Below are 20,857 nucleotides of genomic sequence, written 5' to 3'. Positions count from 1 at the left end.
TTAGACTAGTAGGCTATGTTCTGTAGGCTAGAGCATAAAACTAGAAAACAACAATCAGTAGTGTCAAAACGCGCGACTGGGTACCTTTTGGTCACTTTCGCGTTCCGTTGTGAACTAAAGTTCAGCGCACAGTGCACACAGTTGCTATGCTAGTCTGAACTCTGAAACTCATAAGATGCTTATTCTGCTGTCATAACATTTAATACTTGGTACTGTTGGTAAGTTTTGAAGGTGCAAAACACTCGAGATCCGATTTGGCTGTAGGCCAACCTGAAGTTTGTTATTCGTGCATTTCTAAAGAAATAATCGGCAGAATCCGCATGATAGCTCGTCTATCAGATACACTGCTGTACGACGAAGCATAGGCTAAATCAAGCGCACCGGTAAAAAATAAATCCAAATGCCTTCAGACTAAAGTCATCCAATCAGCAGACGATGCGGCATTATATGACATTGCAAAACAATGTTCCTTTTTAATGAGCTCTCTCACCTCTCCTCTCCTCCATCCATGCTGCATCCATCCATCCATTCAGCAGGTCTTTCCACATGGCTGGGTCTTATTACATCGGGGTGGATGTTGGCACCGCCAGCGTCAGGGCCGCTCTGGTCACCAGAGATGGCGAGCTGAAGATGACAGCGGAGGAACCTATCAGCATCTGGGAACCCCTGTCTGACCACTATGTCCAGTCTTCCACAGAGATCTGGGAGAAATGCTGCCTTGTTGTAAAGGTATAATATGGTATTCAGTAATGGTCTGGTGGTCAATTGATTTAAGTTCATTACACATTTTTGTTTTGTGTTGTCTGTCTGTCTGTCTGTCTGTCTGTCTGTCTGTCTGTCTGAGTTAACTGCTGGTCCAATCAGAACCAAATTATCTATTAACTATCTTAGTAGGCAAATAAAGTACCTCTATTTTTTGGTTTAGGTTTTAAATATAATCATAGTCAACATATGATAAGATAATAAAACATTATTGATCCCTTGACTGAAATGTGTGTGTAATTGCAATGTACAGTATACTAAATCCTGGACATATATCAATATGTGCATCAACAATGAGTATCTGAATCAATATAAGCCTGGGTAGCTCAACAATAGGGCACTCAATTTTGAATTGCAGGGTTCTGGCCTGGGTTTGATCCCGGGCACTGCCAACTTGGCGTACGAGTAGCATGGCTTGGGTAAGTAAAACATAACTATGTTGTGTGTATTGCTTTCAGAGAGTTACCCAGGGTGTGGAGAGAAGCCGGGTCAGAGCAATTGGCTTCGATGCCACCTGTTCTCTAGTGGTTTTGGACCAGAACTTCCAGCCTGTGCCTGTTAACCATGATGGTGAGTGAGGGACACAGAACTGTGCTCAGACCAGGTGTATTTATTTTTACATTTAGAATAGACAATTGTACCCCCCTTTTCTCCCCAATTTAGTTGTTATGGCGGTTGATTCCTCCCCACACACATTTCTGCCTTATCACTGAGGCGCATGCCTCATACTATATACTGTAGGCTCTGGCCTGACAGCACGAGCACGCCACATGTTTGAGTCCCATTCATGACGACCTTTGCTGCATGTCTCTCCCCGTCTCTCCGTTATCCGTCTTTCCTGTCCATCTTCCATAAGAATTGATCTTCCATAAGAATTCACATCCTAACCTGAGAATTATGTAAATCTGTGCTGATATTAAAATTTAAGAAAGCAAAACAGGAAGGCTTTTCACAAAATGTTTGGCAGAAAAACACTTTCTTCCTATTTTATAAATCCCTCGCCTCAGTATCATCTTCCATCTAAATAGCACTTTGTGTAACAGTACAGATTTATTTTCTTAATTTAGTCCCTACCTTTAAAGTGACAGTAATTGTAACAGATATTACAATGCAATAGTACAGTATAACAGCAATAAATAAAACACAATGAAGTATATCAAAGAGGAAATAAAAGTCCAAGGGAATTGCCATAAAATATAAATATGGTCAGTTGACATAACCCCAGAAACGTGCCTGCACAGAAATGTGATGTGTTGTCTTCCCCCCCTTTATGTTTTTCTTTGATGTTTCAAGAAAGATGTATTTGGCGCTGCACTGCGACATGGACATAAGGGCTACGCTTGCATGCGGGCCCTTTGTCTAAGACACATTTCTTCCTCGGGAGACAAATAATAAAGAACCTTGAACAGCAGGCGAGAGTGAAAGTGAAATTGCTGAGGTGTCACCGAGAGCCAGCTGCAGCCCAGGACTTCAGGTTGCACAGTGACCTACATTCCATGACAAGTCACTCACACAGACTTGACACATAACACGTTGCAGACACGTCTCTCACGTACCATTCACACAGCGATGGCATTTTATTATTTAGAGTAGTATGTTATTTCGACTGACACTAGGCTGTGTCTAGTGTGTGGGACCTTTGACACATAGGATTTTGAGGGGATCCCTAGATGACAGTAAAGTGAATGAAAAAGGAAAATAATCACGGTCTGAAAAGGTTGAGAACCACTGTGTCTGCTACATTATGTACAATTGTTCACAATCACATAAAGAAACAAACAAAGCATTACTGTATGTAATTTGGTTAAAGGTAGGAAATGTGTTCACATGTTTGTCTGATTACACTGACTACAGCCCATGCAGTTTACATGCGGTTTGGCCGGAGAGATGAGATTTGCCCTACACTGACCAAATCAGGATGTGATGTTGTTAATTGTCCACACAGCACAAGGAACTGATGTCATTATCGACCTCCCATGCATTATTGTAAACAACAGTAGACCTACATTTTCACTTGAAAATCACAACCTTAGAAACTGGTATTTCTTCTGGATATTATTGACAATAGGTGACAATGTGTTAAATAATGTCTGGTGCAAGAGAGCTGATTTGAAAGTTACTTTTCCATGCACACACTTAACCTGTCAGAAACTGAATTAAGGACAATATATTGCCAAGCAATCTCCAGTACAGATCTAGCTGTGAAAGTAAAATCTAATTACTGCCAAAAAACGGAATAGAATGAATGCCATGAAGGTGCAGAAAGTTGCTCAAAATGTAAGTAGGTGCATATTTGCATAATAAGATCTTTCTATGGTTCCACTGCCAGCAAGAGGTAGCCTAGTGCAGTGTTCCAAAACAATTGTCCGGATCCCATTTTCGGGTCACAGGCATATTTTTATTGGTCATGAGTAAATATCCCCCCTTTTTTTAACTTCCTACAAACAATGAAATTTATATTTCAAAACATATAAACAAAAATAAAATGTTTCAAGACTTTCTGAAATATTTTATTTATTTATTTATTTCTTAAAGGTATATTCAGTGATTTCACTCAAAAAACCTTAGGTTTCGTTTTTGGCTGTGGGACCCAGCCTTTCGTCCAATCAGGATAGAGAGTCAAAAACGAAACCTAAGGTTTTTTGACCCCCAGGGGTTAACTGGGGACAGGGAGGAACTCCTTATATGGCCAGCACACTATAGTAGGGAGGATTATCACAACAAAACAAAAAAATAAGTGATATTTGAATTAAGTGAAATCACTGAATATACCTTTAAATAGAGAAAACCATACAAGCTCACAACATATGTTGCATTGCTATTTTCATTACTTAGGCCAGGGCTTAAAGGACAACTTTAGTTTTTTTCAACTAAGGTTCATGTTTTAGGTTGTTATTAGAGAAAGTATAAGATGAGTGTTATTTTTTTTTCATTTGCTTCTTTCTTTCGTTTTAGGGATTTTAGCTCTTTTTCGCAGGGGGGCGGGGACATTCGAGCATGGGGCTAAATATGTATTTCTTTACAAAATGTTATGGTGATTTATTTTTATATTATTTACTATAGTCCTAATAAACCCCAAGAAATTACATCTGGCCACAGAAGATCACAGGATCTACTGAATGTGAAGGTAGCCTACTGGGGGAAGGCTTATACTGTGTGTATAGGCTCAATATGTCAGTTTGACACATTCAGTAGATCCTGTGATCTTTTGTGGCCAGATGTAATTTCTTGGGGTTTATTAGGACTATAGTAAATAATAAAAAAATAAATCGCCATAATATTTTGTAAAAGAATACATATTTAGCCCCATGCTCGAATGCCCCCGCCCCCCTGTCAAAAACTGCTAAAATCCCCAAAACGAAAGAAAGCAGCAAATGAAAGAAAATTAACACTCACCTTTTTAGTTTCTCTAATAACAACCTAAAACATGAACCTTAGTTGAAAAAAACTAAAGTTGTCCTTTAAGTGTTTAATTCATAATGTATTTTTGTATCATGGGGAGACAACAAAACTATCTTTAGGTATCTTGAGCTGAAAAACCTTGGCCTAGTGCAATTCAAGTGGCTAGTCTAACTCTGGACTAGTGTCTGGTAAGTGGCTAAATTAGAGCTAGTGGCTATCCTAACCATAAAAAGAGACAGTAAAACACTCCCGACGGGACGCTCTTAAAAACTCAAGTAACTCAAGTTTGAACATCATAAAACCTAATGGAAAGTTTGGTCATGGGGTAAGGAAGAACCTTTCCCATTGATTGTCCAGATGGGGTGTTGTGGCAGGGGGCCTTGGTTGGCTTCTCCCAAACGAATGGTCGAATGCATAGTAACCTCCACACGATACACCATTACTGTCAGTGGACTTAATATGCACGCTCAATCAAATAAATGGTGCTGGCATCCTGTATTTGGGTCATTATAGGTAAAACAGAATAATCAAAACAATAACAAATAAAAAAGAATAATAATTAAGTAATAAAAGAAAACATATATACTGTTACTGTATATTATAATCTTATAATCTATTACCTATCTTTGGGCAAAAATATGTTTTCCCATTTCTTTAAAGTCTATATATTACCTCTGTGGTAACCCAAGTGGGATTCCAAAATTTTGAATTGTGCACGAGTAGCAGAGGTTTTTCAAATGTGTTTAACCCAGAAAGTGTTTTTCAAATGTGTTTAACCGGGAAAGCATGTGTCCTGTGTCCTGTGAGAGTTTAGCATTGGCTATTAAAATATAGCAGACATACAAGCTCACAGCTTGTACTTCTACTATGTTTGAGTGTGAGAGAACTACTGGTTTAGAAGGCATTATTTTGTAGAATGGGACTCAGGTAACGGGTTAAAGGTAGTTGCTCTGGATTGCATAATGTACAGTAGTTCTACGTACTGATGCATAGAATGCAGGGATACACATCTCTCTCACGTCTGACTGCAGGAGATGGCCAGAGGAATGTGGTCATGTGGATGGATCACCGCGCGGCAGAGCAGGCGGCCCGTATAACCGCCACCGGCCATGCCGTCCTGAGGCGGGTGGGAGGGGTCATGTCACCTGAAATGCAGCCCCCGAAGCTCCTCTGGCTCAAAGAGGTGGAAGACAGGTCGCAGTTTAATACTCAAAACGTATTCAATGCAATAATACAATAATGTGAAAACACAACAGACGATGCGGGGACTCGGGAGTTGAAAAGAGTAACAGCCTTATACAATATACCTACATGTTTCGACCTTGGAAGGTCTTCATCAGGGCGATGAAGACCTTTCAAGGTCGAAACATTGACTTTAACCAATGTTGTGCTGTCTGGTGTTTTCTCACATGTCTTGATCTCGTGAGCATTGTTTACACTTTTTACCATAGTTGCCCTTTTTGCCTTCTTAGATAGATAGATGGATAGAATTAAATTGATATATGATATATTATCGATGATATGATGGATATTTCATTGATATATGATACTGTGTTTGCGGTCAGTCGGCGTGTTATTGTCCTAAATGAATAGGTGCAGACACCAAGACACTGTGAAGACATTGTTTTTGTTGCGCTGCAGCAGCAGCGTGTCCATGTGGGGTTTATTCTGCATGGCTGAGCTGACCTGCCGCTCACTGAGTTCATTGCTCATCACTTCCCCTTCCCTCTGTGCCAGAACCTCAGGGACTCCTGCTGGAAGGAAGCCGCACACTTCTTAGACCTTCCAGATTTCCTCTCTTGGAAGGCGACGGGCTCTTTGACAAGGTGAGTGAGTGTCTGTAGAAGATCAGTGATTCTCAACATATTTCCATTTCAAGTGGTCCCCATACATCTGCTTTTTTAATATTTAAAAAATAAATCTTTAATGTATTGGAAGATTTTGCATACCATAAATTAGATTTTTTCCCCCACACACAAATCTTCACTTCTGGGGGTCCCATGGTACAATACATTTTATTATTATTATTTTTTTAATACTGTTTTTATTAGGCATTTTTTGTATGACAACATCAGAATATTATCGACAATGATAATGAGTAGTTCTGTTAAATAAAATGAAAGAAATAACAGGCAATGTAAATGTTCCACATACAATACATAATAAAAAAGACATAAACATGAACATGAAAAAACAAAAAACAGTTAAACAATGTGTGAACAGACAAACAAAACAGACAACAGGACAGACACTCTTGCTCTCAAACTTTCCCAACATGTTGTTGTAAATTAAGTGAATTACAGACATTTTCTTTTAAATGAGAAAAAAATAAAATAAAGAAAAAACACTCCAATTGTCTATTGTGCTATCTATTGTGTAGGAGGGGTTAGCGTGCACCTATTGAAATATTCAATGAAGGGTTGCCATGTATCAGTCTGCGAGCCAGTAGAGTCACATATTTCACCATGTTATATTGGAAAGTAGACAGTTTGACCCCGGTCCCCCTGACTCCCATAACTGCTGTCAGTGGATCCGGGTCAAAAGGCCTGCCAACAATGTCTGACAGTGATTTAAATATACTTTGCCAATATGATGTTAGTTTAGTGCAATGCCAGAACATATGAGCTAGAGTGGCCGGCGACTGGCCACATCTGTCGCAGGCTGGATTCACATTTGGATACATTCTGCTGAGTTTTTACTTTGACAAATGTAACCTGTGTAATATTTTAAACTGTATAAGACCGTGCCTGGCACATACTGAAGAAGAGTGCACAAACCTTTGAGATGTAGACCATTGCTCGTCAGTGATAGATATTCCTAAGTCGTTTTCACAAAACATTTTCAGATGGGGCCAATTATATATCAATTTGGTGGGCCTTGGCATGAAAAAGCTTTAGAAGTACTTCATTAGGAGACAATATACTATATATATATGTTAATATAAATCTCTGTCACCCCAGTCTACACTGTACAATCCTCTCAGTTAAATAACCCTGAGAAGTTGAACCATTGTTTTAGCTACTGATGGTGATGAACGAAATAAAAATAAAACGTCATAGCTCCTGGAGACTAGAGGGGTTCTGTGGTGAGGAGAACATGTGTAAATCATTCATTTTGTGTTTCAACAGCTTGAGACACAGAACACAGTGGGAAATGTAAAGGGACTTTTTGTCGACGTCACGTCATTGGGTGTGTACACTTCTGCATTTTGTGGAGAAATTCACAGAATATGTACTTCATGGTGTTTTTTCCCCACACTATACAGTACAGATATGCCCACATATATATACGGTATATACAATTTCAATTTACAATTTAACCAGCACGACTTTACAATAAGCATGGTAAACACATACATAAAATGCAGAGAGACATTGTAGTGTCTCAGTAATCTAGGATCACGACTTGAGTAAACCAAAAATCTGTCTAAACAATATTCTATCAAGATTATAATCTGTACATTAAAACTATAGGATAACAGGTAAATATGAACCATTTGCACCCCTTATTACATGTCATCCTCATCTTCAAAAATCAGCGAAGTTGCCCTTCATTCAACCACTAAACCCATATTCTTTGTTGATGAGGGTCCCCCTGGGGTTTACCTCGACACCAAATCTCTTTGTGGAAAATAGCTCACCCTGCGTTGTGTTGGAACGCGACGTGAACTCGGAGATCTGCTAATTACGCTGGCTATTTTTCAATGTTTCCCTATTATTATTATGACACCCCCAGAATAGGGACTCTAGAGTTCATGTGGTTATGATGAGTTATGTAATATACATGTAATGTGTCTGACACATAAACAGGAGTATCTGATTCCTGTGGAAAAAAAGTTCACTGCTACTCGGAAATGCCACAGGCAAGACATGTCATGTGTTATAATGAACTGCATATGATGGCATTGAGGTTATTAGTACAGGTTACAGTGCAAATTCTTCATGGTTCCACAGGTCCTTATGTACGCTGGTGTGTAAAGTCTTCATGGTTCCACAGGTCCTTATGTACGCTGGTGTGTAAATGGACATACTGTCCTCCACAAGGATGGGATGACAGCTTCTGGACCGCCGTCGGATTAGAGGATCTCTTGGAAAACGACCATTCCAAAATAGGTCAATGAGAAAAGAGATGAGATTAGCAACAAAAATGTCTTATTTAATTTTTTGCTTTAGTTTAGTGCTCTGTTAATAATAATAATCATAATAATCATACTAGTCATAGTTTAGTACATGTAATAATGAGTGTGTAATCCCATTTCTTAATGGCGTTTAAGTACCTTCCAACTTTATTCAAATTTGTATATTTATCAATTCTATTCATACAAATATAAATAGATAGACCTTCATCACCTTCACCCACGAGGGTCAAATGTAGTCACCATGGTAGTTACATATTACATTATAAGAACACAACAGATAATGAAAGATGAGAGAACATATTTGATCATATTTTGCCCATGCATATTGCAGGCTTTCTAAATTGTAAGATGTTTCTGCACATACAGGCAGTGTGACGTGTCCTCCAGGGACCCCGGTGGGTCAGGGTCTCACCCAGGAGGCTGCAGATTATTTGGGCTTGCAGCCAGGCACTGCAGTGGGCGCCTCCCTTATCGACGCACATGCCGGAGGACTAGGTAAACATGTTTCACAAACAGACGAAGCTTAGACAACCCTTGACATTAGCTCATACTTGCAGTTTATGCACATTTTTTAGACTAGTCCATCCTTGACTTAACCACTTAAATCCTATACTTACTTGACTGGATTCCCAGGGGCTCTATATTAGCCTGCTGTGTTTTCCCTTGACAATAACTATATAAGCACAAAATCTACAGAGCGACATGTTGTGAGCTTGTAGATCGGTTATTTTCAACGGATGTTAGTGCCGGAATAGTGGACGATTTATTTTATACATATGTATATATGTATGTGTGTGAGTGATGCTCAGATGTATCCTGATTATTGTCAATGCAGTTCTTTCTTTCTTTCTTCCCTTTCCTTTCCTTTCCTTTCCTTTCCTTTTCTTTTCTTTTCTTTTCTTTTCTTTTCTTTTCTTTTCTTTTCTTTCTTTCTTTATTCCCTTTCCTTTCTTTCTTTCTTTCTTTCTTTCTTTCTTTCTTGTAAAAATGCACATCAGCAGTCTGTCTGTGCTCCCCTCTGGCACACAGAAACCCATCTGGTTTTGTTTGGCGAGTTAAACTGCTGGTGAACTCTGGACCTCTGACCTCCCCTGCCGTGACCTCTGCAGACCACACATTGTTGTAGCAGTCAGAGGTGGACACACTCTGCACTATTTGGCTGTAATACACGTCACGCCCATGTACTCCCCTGTAGCTCCTTCCTGCTCCACTGACTGGCAACTCAACGCTAGCTTGGCAAACCCTTTTCTGGCAGTTTAGTGTCACCACTGAACCTTGTGTGAAGGTTGCAGACCTTGTACATTGTACAACGGTTAAATGGTTAACTATCCTAATCTATTTAGTGGATTATACAAAATGTATTAGAATATCAATTAGTTCATATATAATAAATACAGTTAAACAAATCAAATTATTTGATGAATCAAATTAGTTATTGATAGAACATTGCTAAGAAAATAATCGCTAGTTGCAGCTCTATTAGAGACCTACTTCAAAGGGCCCAGAGGGGCCAAATTAATCCCCCCCTCCCTTCATGGGGTGCCAACCACTGGTAAACTACTTTGCATTAGGTCTTAACAAATGAGAGACTAATCACACAAACACAAACAGTAAGAATATGATGGAAGAAATAACAACTGAGCTTTATGCTCTTTAGACCTTGAGATTTGAGATACATTTAGCTTGTCATTCGTTTGGTTTCTTCTAGGTGTGATAGGTGCAGATGTGAAAGGCCTTCACCTGCCATGTGAGGATCAGCCAATCACGTTGCGCATGGCAGTGATCTGTGGAACGTCATCCTGTCACATGGCAGTGAGTGATTTGGGGACGTTGCCTCTTAAGTGACTAATGAAAAACTCTGTTCTCCAGACTCCAACGACAATAGTGTCATGTGCATTAGGGCCAGGCAACCGAAAATATATCGAAACCGATATTTTTAACCAGTAACCGACTCATATAACCGAATAACCGAGAAGCAGTGGCGGAGAAAAAATGTGAACATAGCCCATGGAAATAGCTGAAAATGTTGATCTGCTATTTATTAATTTTTATCTGTCATTAATCGTAATCGAGTCAAAGACAGGTTTGAGATGATCGTGATGTTGATTTGAAGTCATATCACCCAGAACTAATCCACACATATTGAACCATAATATAACCACTAGTGCTAAAACACTAGTACTGTACTAAATATTAAAAAGGGTATATTCTAGAGTCAACATGGTGCAGTACATAACTAGGTGTGGCTGGACGCTCCAGAATTCAATTCTGTGAGAGAAATGTGTGCGTCTGCATGCGTGCGTGAGACGAGTGCGTTTAAGTGCACACACAAAGTGTGCTGTGTGTATAATTACACACAATATCTCTCTATGCCTAAGTATGACTTCCCAACCCGCCAAACGGTTCTCAATAACAGATCATACTGTATGCTCAACGCACTTTTATGAATGAACCCCCTTTCAACAGGACTTGGCAACTTTGACCACTTTAGACTGAATAAGATGTACTGTAGATAGATAACCAATCTATGAATACAAGTACTGTAAGTTAAACCACTCCCCCATAGAGAATGATATTAATTCCCCAATAATGTATTATGCTTGAGATATTGTCAGATATATTAGATTATGTTGGCAAGGGGTTGATTAGAAAAGTTCCTGGTTAATGTTAGCAGTTTCACAATGCTTTTCTGTGTGCATGTTATAGATTTCATTGCATTAGGACTAAGTGCACGGACCGTTAGTGTGCGATAACTGTCTTTTTTGGTGAATGTTTCAGATCAGCAAGGAGCCACTGTTTGTCCCAGGCGTGTGGGGACCATACCGGTCCGCCATGGTTCCTGATCTGTGGCTCAATGAGGGAGGACAGAGTGCTACAGGCAGACTGGTCAGTTAACTGGCCTCTGGCTGCCGTTAAGTTTTCTGAAAAAGCTATGTTTCTATGTCAGTCGTTCTTCGATTTAAAAAAAATAGCAGACCTACAAGCTCGTAGCGCGCCACCGAGGAGCTTGTAGATCTGCTATTTTTCAATGGCTAAAGCATAACATAATGCTTACACCAAAAGGGGTTCCCGCCCAAAATGGGTTAATCATATGGTCTCAGGTTAACCACTCTTATGGTTTTATGGGTACATTGTACAGGGATATGGATAGTTCAAAACGGGTGACCTTTTTTTCCTTTTCCTTGTTCTCTGAAAATAGCCGATTGACAAACTCACACCAAAGCGTGATGCAACGCGTTGTGAGACTGTAGATCGGTGTGTGACGCCATTGTACGATGAAGTGTATGATCAGGCTTCAGATCCTCGATACACACACACACCACAAATATTCCCCACCCATTTGCAGTCTCGAAGAAGTAGTTCATAGAACTCACTCTACACTCTACTCTCACTATTACAACATTATTACACAATAGTAAAATGGCAAACCAAAAGACGTGTGGTTGTGTGCTGTACAGTATATGTCTTATATTTAAATAGTATATTTTTAGTTTGTTGTGAGCTGCTTGTCATGCTGAGTGTTAGATCTGGCTTGTCTGTCTACTCGAAAACATTTATTCAGTGCATGCACTACAAGCCTTAAAAGAGTAGTTCACCCGAAAAGATTTATTATTTTCTATCAATTTCACAACCCATGAAACCTTGAATTCATGAAGATTGTCTTGTTTTTGTCACATTCCTGAACGGTCCGATGACCGACTGAGTCTCTGGTAGGAAACTCAATTCCATGAATTCAATTCCATGCAATGGTGTGTAATTGGTAGAAAATATGTTTTTTTGGGTGACCTACTCCTCCATGCCTGATGTCTTCTCTGTGATTCTGTCCAGTCTAAAGTGACTGACTGTGTCAATCCTCTGTCAGATTGACCACATGGTGAAGGGCCATCCAGCCTACGGCCAGCTCCAGGAACAGGCAAAACAAAGGTCAGGATAATGTCGATAGGGCTAGACTTCTAAGAAGCATTTTACTACTTTTAGGTCATGTGTCATGTGTTCAACTGACCTTCTCACTGCCTGTAAACCAGTCAGACCTCCCAGATCACCAGACACTGGTCTCCCCAGAAGCCTGATTACATACTTGGTCGCGCGCTAAGTATAGCTGACCTACAAGCTCACAACGCGTCAAATGTACGACGCGTTGTGAGCTTGTAGGTCTGCTCTTCTCAGCCGTTCTTGGAGTGCGACGGAGCATGCATTGGGCTTAACTGTACCTTAGGATAAAATGTCAATCTTATGATGATGGTGCATTCAGTCATAAACCTGTTCTTTACTCTCTGGAATAAACTGCCTGAGATCTGCAACAACTACTACACAGTTAAAATCCACAGTGTTACTGTAACTCTGAGAGTGTACAGATGGAACCAAATGGAACGCACTATACCTCATCCAATCCAATGACCATTTATTTATCCCCATGTTTCCTATCAGTGGTGAGAACATCTTCAGCTACCTGAACAACCACCTGACCACCTTGACTACGATGGAGCTCTGCGCTGTGGACCGGCTGGGCTCCAACCTGCACCTCTGGCCAGACTTCCATGGGAACAGGTCCCCTCTGGCCGACCCTGCCATGAAGGGCATGGTGAGGACTGGCCGGACACACTGTGTTAACATGACTCACAGGCAGGCAGCCTTCTGTCACAGTTACACACCTCAATGCTTCCGGGACTGATTGTTCATTACGCTAAAGGACAGGGGAATGTCACTCCAGTCAGAAAGCAAGAGAAATGGGCCAATCATTCTCGTCGAATAATACCATGGTTCAAATAAGAAATGAGGTAGTGGCTATAAACAGAAACATCCTGCTGATTTTGCTGTGTAGAAATAGTCCTGTATACTCTTTAATGCACACATCTTTTACAGATACACGCTGGCTATTTCCCAGAACAACAATAAAAACGCCACTGAGGCAACCAGGGCAGGTAGCGAATCTTATGCATGTCAGGGATTATAATGAGTCCAATGGCCAAGCATGGTATCATATTATGTTATTATGTTTACGCCATTTATTTCCATTTCAGTAAAAAGCATCAGAATCCACCGGCCTTTTTTGGGTGTCTTTTTTAGCCTTTATTTGATAGGTACATTGGACAGATTCATACAGGGATCCCAGAGAGAGTAGGGCAGTGATCTGCAGCAATGGTCCTGTCGCCTGGGAATTGAACCAGGGTATGTGCCTTAACTCAGCTATCAGATCTCCCCATCAGACACTAAATATTTAACCAGCATGCTAGATGTTTAGATTAAAGTCGTCGGCTCTCCAAATGATGGCAATCTGTCAATTTGGCAGATACATTTGAGAAACCTTCGCTAACATATTTCCAGCCACCCCTGCTGATGACTGCTGATGAAATGTTAGCTTAACCTAGATCGAAATGCAGTGGAAGTAGAAGTACTCCGCTTTTTGTCAGGTGAAACCTGACTAATGAACTCTCACGAAATGTAAGCGACCTATTCGCGACCTAGTCATACTGAAGGCCTATCCTGATTGGCTGCCTTGTCTGCCAACTTCAAACCAAGCGCAGCCAATGCCATCGTGGTGGGGGGTGCGTGGCAGACAGCCAGCTCACAGCCTGGTGACGCGCAGTTAGATAAAATCGGATCGATTATCTGTCTATCAGCAACACACAGGTTACGGGTCTTGCAAGGACGGGTCGCGCGCGCGTCCTTCAAAATCCTATCAGGTGAAAAGAAGCAGCTTGGACTCCTCATGCATAGAAGGAGGCATGAGGTCAGTCCGCTGCCCCCCCAGGTTGGCAGAGGAAGTGTAGAGCCTGGATTACATTAGATAATTGGCACTGGGTGAAAAGAAAAACTGGGTTACAAAATCGTGGGATAAAAAATGAGAGAAAAAAAAAGAATCCTACTAGGATTCCCGCGAGGTTGCGACACAGAAACATACACGTTACTAAAAGAATAATAATAATAATATTATTATTGCCCCCCCAAAAAGGGGTACAACGGAGTCAGCGCCTGCTTCACCTGACACATTATTACTATGTAATCATTTCTTGTTTAATTCAGTAAAAGTACAAACATATCAAAATATACTTAAATCCTTGATTTTAATTTAACTTTATTTGCTAGTGGATAGCTTAATCCAAAATAATACATACTTTATCATGTTCATCAATGTTTTGTATTAATCTAAATATATAGGGTGCTATGGCATAAAAAGGTAGGCGGGCTCAAACCGGTCAAACGCTGTGGAGTGTAAGCAGGATCGACTTACCTTTATTTGTAGTTGTTACGTCCCCACCAAAGAGGTCCAGGTGTTATTTTGTGCAAAAGCGCATTATTGGCTATTTCCCCTACCAAAAGCCCTCAGTGAATTGCATTGAATTGCATTTAATTGAATGGGACTATGGGGTGTTGTGCTAATTCGCTTATTTCCATCACTCGAAAATCTATATATTTTTGTATATATCCTCTCTTCATAATGTAAACCGTATCCCAAGCGGCACACTTTACTACTTATTTCAATGGAAATAAGCGAATTCGCACAAAAACCCAACCCCCATTGAGGGCTTATATTAGGGGAAATACAAATACAACTACAAATAAAGGTAAGAAAGCCTTCTAGCGTGGAATTCTCCTTTAATGTGAATGTCAAACACGGAGAACAATGTGAAGTAATGTTTGTCTTGCAGGTTGTGGGCCTAACGCTGTCCCAAACCTTAGATGACCTGGCACTGCTGTATTTGGCCACCATCCAGGCACTGGCTGTGAGTTTGACGCGCTCCGCGTTTCACCTTACATGCTTATTACATTGCACTTAACACCTCCTGTGCCATTACCTGTCCCCATGCCTCTTACGTCACTGCTGGCCATAATGACAGGCTGTGTTGGGTTTCATGTCGTAACGCTCTCTTTCATGTCTCTTCTCTGGTTTCAGCTCGGTACACGGCACATTCTGGAGGCCATGAAAGGAGCAGGACATGATGTGAACACGCTTTTCCTGTGCGGAGGCCTGAGCAAAAACCCTCTGTTTGTACAGGTCCACGCCAACGCCACAGGTATGAAATGTGGTGACTTCATTTTTTAAATCACTAATCAATATGGTGTTTTAACCGTATGCTGTTGCTGTACAAAAACTATTATGTCCCAATTAACCCATTAAGACCTGAGCGAGGCTCATTATCCATTCTACTAAATGCCTTCTAAATCAGTAGTTCTCAAATGTTTTTGGTGTCAAGGACCTCCAAAATGATATGTATATTTGGCCACGGACCCCCCATCTGAAAATGTTTTGTGCCAGGGACTAGGGAGACCCCAGAAGAGAAGATTACCGGTAGTTTTTTCAAATATAGCAGATACAAGCTCATGCCCCGCTGCGAGCTTGTACAACTATTTTTGAGTTTTCTGTTGCTATATAGCTCAAATCTAAAATGACACAGATACTTTCCCGGTTTTACACAGACTTTCCTCCTCACTTCTCTGTTGTTTCCTTTTTTTCTTTTTTGTCTGTCCAGGGCTGCCTCAGGTTCTGCCTGCCCAGACGGAGGCTGTGTTGGTAGGAGCAGCCATCCTGGGAGCCTGTGCATCCAAGGACTACAGCACCGTGCAGGTCGACACACACACACACACACACACACACAACACAAGACACTGCAATCACCGTGAAGCTCTCTATGCTCTCTATGCTACCCCCTGCTGTGGCAGAACTGGAAATAGTAGTGTGCTCGTTAAATATTTCAATAAAGTGTGTGTGAGATTAAGATGTGATGACGACTATGTCATTAGTTATATGATGAAAAGCGACGAGCACAACCCCCGAAGTAAAAGCGACTACTCGGTGGTGCTCAGTTCAACTTCAGGGCTGCCCTATTGGCCGATGGAGGTTTGAGCTTTAGTGAGGGCTTGCTTTTCATGAAATCTGTCATTGGGTCACTCAACATACGTAATCCCTCTGCTGGCATCTGGCTGGCACCGTCTACAGTGCAAAGGGGGAGCGGCGAGCCCTTAAGCCAGACATGCTAAAAATAAGAATGCACAGTATTGTTTGGACTAGGGTGCACCTGTCGGCCCCTTTCCAGACATAACTGTCCGCACAGTTGCTGCTGTCTCCGATCTCTGGAGCTTCTGCTGCTCACTGAGTGAACTGATTGGTTCAATGCTCCATTTAAGCCTAATTTATACTTAGTTGCGTGTCACTGTCGCACGGCAGAAAAACTGAAGATCTACAAGCTCAAATCAAATCACACTATTTATAAAGTACGTTTAGCCCATTTAGGACTGAGGATTAAAAAGAAAAAGTCTTCTAAATCCTAAAAGTTTTCTATTCTTCTATTTCAGTGGTTCTCAAAATATTTCTTGTCAAGGACCCACAGAATGATCTGTATTTGGCCACGGACCCCCATCTGAAAATGTGTTGTTTCAGTGACCCCCCCAGAAGCAAATATTTGAGTTAAAAACATTCACTGTGAAAGAATATATATTCAAAAATAGCAGATCTACAAGCTCGTAGAACGGTACTATAAAGCCAAGGAAAAATGGTCTTAACCCTTTAAAACCGGGAAAGCATCTGTGTCATTTTGGACTTTATTTATATGAGTGTGTGTCACGATCAAAAAAATAAATAGCAGATATACAAACTCACAGTAAAATCTGCATTGTTTATTTAGCTATTCAAAACATATCAGATATTATATTCACGCTCAAAGCAAGGCTGTTCTAGCCTGGGGGCATCGGCCGCAAAGGCATAGGCAGCAGTTTGTAGATGTTCTGTTTTCAGTGCATGGCTGGTGCAGGGCAGTTGAGAGACGCAATGGAAATAAGCCCTGGGCTTATTGGGTTATCCTTTTAGTATTATATTGTATATATCTGTGCCACCATACCATACCATTTTATTTTTTATTTTTTACAAACTCTTAATAAAGTTTTCAAACTATCAAAAGAGAGCCAATGCACTGTACTAAGTCATACACTGATACTCTCTCACTCCCAAACCATCGTGTGTGTGTGTGTGTGTGTGTGTGTGTGTGTGTGTGTGTGTGTGTGTGTGTGTGTGTGTGTGTGTGTGTGTGTGTGTGTGTGTGTGTGTGTGTGTGTGTGTGCGTGTGCGTGTGCGCGTTGTGCACAATAGGAGGCAATGGAGAAAATGGCTAAAGTGGGGAAAGTTATCCAACCGGATCATGAACTGCAGAGGTGAGGTAGCCTGGGTTCTCTAGAACCTGGAACCCTTTTCTTTTATATATTAATTCTTTAACTGCAATTGATTAATTTTCCTCTCTCTTCTTTAGCTTCTTTTATATGGTTTCTTTCCTAATAATCTTTTGTAAGTATTGTTTATTATCGTACATTTTTCTACAAGTCTATTCTCCCCTCAGGGCTAGTGGGTGGGTATGCGTTAATGTTGGTTTTGTTTTGTCATGGATGTTGTTATTTTAAATAGTAAATGGTTTGTTACAACCAAAATGTGGTCTAATACTACAGTAATCACTACTTATTTAATGTTCACAACGCCGGCGGTTTGATACTTACATTTTAACATTGAATGAACAGACACACACACACACACACACACACACTCACACACACACACTCACACACACACACACACACACACACACACACACACACAGTCGCAGGCGGTAGGAACATTTTTCTAAAATATTTTTGTACGAACGGTACATTTAAAAAAAGGTTAATACAATGACATGGAATTTCTGTGCATTTTATTTCTCATGAATAACAATTTGATATATAACCTCTTCCATTCATTTAGAAATCTCTTCGTTCTAGTATGATGGTGTAAGTGAACGCTCAAGTAGAAGCAAAGTAAATACATTGTACATTTTAAGAAAGTTCACAAGCTAGAGGGAAACTGAAAACATTATAATTGTAAGCTTTTTAAACGTTCTATATTTAGTATTATTAGTTTAGGTTGACACTAGTGTACAGTATAGCTATAACAGTTGGCAGTGGTGGAAAGTAAGTAAGTACATTTACTTAAGTACCGTACTTAAGTACTTTTGAGGTATTTTTACTTATATTATTAGTATTTCCAATTTCCAGTACTTTTACTTTTACTTCACTAGATCTCAGAGGCAAATGTTATACTTTTACTCTACTACAATTATTAGATTTTTTTTTGTAGATATAACAAAACATAAACTAACCACTTCAACCCTATATACATTTCGGTCATTTGAAAATAGCCGATCTACAAGCTCGTGGGGACCGCATGTAAATCCGACGGAGCATTAGTTCGACATGCGGACACATCTCGAACTAGCGCCTGTTCCTGTGCTTGCGGTTATGGTTAGGTTAGGGTTTGAGGTGGGTTGTCGTTTGTCGGACCAATGACTAGTCTAGCTAACGTACTGCACCCCAAGCTCGTGTGAGCTGCTATTTTCAAAATATTTTTTATATAAGTTGAAATTGGACATTCCGCATAATGAGTACTTTCTACTTTTGGTACTTTAAATACATTTTGATGCCAATACTTTTGTACTTTTGCTCAAGTAAATTTTTAATTCCGGACTTTTACTTGTAACAGTATTCCACATTGCATTATTGATATTTTTACTTAAGTAAAACATGTGAGTACTTTTTCCAGCACTGATAGTTGGTCATGTGCTCCCTGCCCTCAGCTTCTATGACAAGAAGTACCAGGTGTTCCTGACGCTGTGTGACCACCAGAGGGAGTACAGGGCCCTCATGAATGACTCATGAAAGCCAGCTGCTGGTGGACACCTTTTGTCAGGTCTATGTGCAGAGAACTACCAAGGAAGCCAGTCAGAACTTCAAAGGTTTGGCTATGGTTATTGAGAAACGGCCAAGGAGTCCACACGCTGAAGCCTAATTTATGCATTTATCGTGCATCAAAAATAGCAAACCTACATGCTCACAACGTGCTGCGTCTGCGACACATTGTGAGCTTGAAGGTTGGCTACTTTCGACGTGTGAGTGACCACCGTCGTGCGAAGAAGTCAGAAGGACAGAAGAGGCAAAGGCCAGAAACATTACATTATTCAATATGTGTACCCTACAGTAAAACATTTCCCTCACTCAGCAGGTTTTTTAGTTGAGACAGGTTCCAAAGGGGCTAAAAATGCTTCGCATTCAACATGTTCCCCTAGGTAAAAAATACATCTTTCTAAGCATATTTGTGACTTAAGGTTCCAAAGTGCTTTTTTTTTGTTCAGCATGAAAATGGAACCAATAACTGTAAAATCTTAAATCTACCCACGATATACTGTATTTAACGATGAGTTTTTAACATGAAGCATCCACACTTGCTGAAATTGCAAAACAGAACCTCTGGAGGTTCCCAAATCAAATTCATATCAGGTCTACTGTAGCTTAATTGTTGAACTAAGTCATTTGATTTATGATACTTTACAGACAATTGCAAAGAAACCCAGGGACTTATGCAGATTGCATTCTTGAATGGTAGAATAATACACCATGCACATTGTATTGTAGAAGCATATCTCATTTGGATTCCTTTCCTGAACCTGGACTGTGGCATAGTTAACATTTATGCATATGTACAGAATATAATGTATTTCATTATGTCACTGGCTAAATGTCATAACCGTAACAGTGGGTTCACAGTTAAGAAGATCTGTGTTATTGTTCAAAATCTACAAAATAATGTAAATGATATTGTGTTATTTCTGCCTAGTTCAATGAAATGTTAAATCAATAAGCAAATGCTATATTCCGCTGTCTATTAATTAGCACAGTTGTGAGGCTGTCCTGTTACCTCAGCTGTGTTGGATTTGGCGTTCCTTTTACTGGGTAAAGAGATTATACTGCCTTTGATCCTTGGCAGAACTGACTGTGACACAGGAGGCTGGGACACAGGATGATGGGAGCAGGCCACTTCACTGTGACAGTCAGGAGACTTTAGGGATGATGGGAACAGGCCACTTTTTATTAAAAAAATAAATGAACAGAAATGCCAAGAATATAGATCTACAAACCCAAAACATCGCATCACAATTTGTCTTACACCCCGGACAGTTTTTAAGTTGCTTGATTCAGTATTTAGATATTTGATAAACATTTTATCAGACACGCCCCCTGCCTATATAAACCCACTGTAACTTCAAACGCCATTTTAAGCATGGTAGATTCATCGAAAACACCGTCCTTGGTTCTGGTGAATCAATGACCAAATTAGTTTTGGAAAGTGAAATATCCTGCAGGGTCACGTTGACACCTGACACCTCTGGCCAGGAGACTTTAGGGTCGGTGGGAAGATGCCACATACTGTATATAGTATATACGGACTGTCTGACAGTCAGCAGAATGTAGAGGGACGCCCCCCGGGTAAGTGATGGGACAGGACAAGAGACAGAACGGGGAGTCTACCATTATCAGATTAAGCTGAAGTCAAGTGAGTGAGAGAGACAAAGGACCGTGCGGAGATTATGAAGTCCATAATTTGAATAATCTATTCATTGTGCAGACATACAGTACGTGAAAAATCCCAATTGTTCAGTCGTTCAGTCAGCAATTGTTCAGTCGTGCCAGAAGTCACTCAGCCATCTGTGTGGCATCAAAGTTATCAATCATCTAATCTAAAGCTCGGTCTCCCACAGA

At 40.4% G+C, this 20,857-nt stretch overlaps 1 protein-coding gene across 2 annotated transcripts; it reads left to right on the top strand.

The window, feature by feature from the left end:
* The first annotated feature begins 108 nt into the window (after positions 1–108).
* fggy (FGGY carbohydrate kinase domain containing) lies at positions 109–19,035 on the top strand. 2 transcript variants are annotated; one of them, XM_083782244.1, is made up of 16 exons: positions 109–218; positions 534–729; positions 1,221–1,332; positions 5,196–5,347; positions 5,902–5,990; positions 8,161–8,276; positions 8,669–8,797; positions 10,011–10,114; positions 11,081–11,188; positions 12,165–12,226; positions 12,731–12,884; positions 14,953–15,027; positions 15,198–15,318; positions 15,775–15,869; positions 17,388–17,449; positions 18,898–19,035. In XM_083782244.1, the coding sequence occupies exons 2-16, from the start codon at positions 547–549 to the stop codon at positions 18,977–18,979; spliced, it is 1,644 nt and encodes a 547-aa protein (XP_083638370.1). In that variant the 5' UTR covers positions 109–218; positions 534–546; the 3' UTR covers positions 18,980–19,035. The 2 variants fall into 2 exon arrangements, with proteins under 2 accessions (XP_083638370.1, XP_083638369.1); XM_083782243.1 differs by having other exon boundaries at positions 155–218; positions 537–729.
* Positions 19,036–20,857: the final 1,822 nt, after the last annotated feature.

The sequence above is a fragment of the Protomyctophum parallelum genome, assembly GCF_964188405.1.
Source record: "Protomyctophum parallelum genome assembly, chromosome: 14".
Lineage (NCBI taxonomy): Eukaryota > Metazoa > Chordata > Actinopteri > Myctophiformes > Myctophidae > Protomyctophum > Protomyctophum parallelum.
This window is presented reverse-complemented; position numbering and strand designations above follow the sequence as displayed.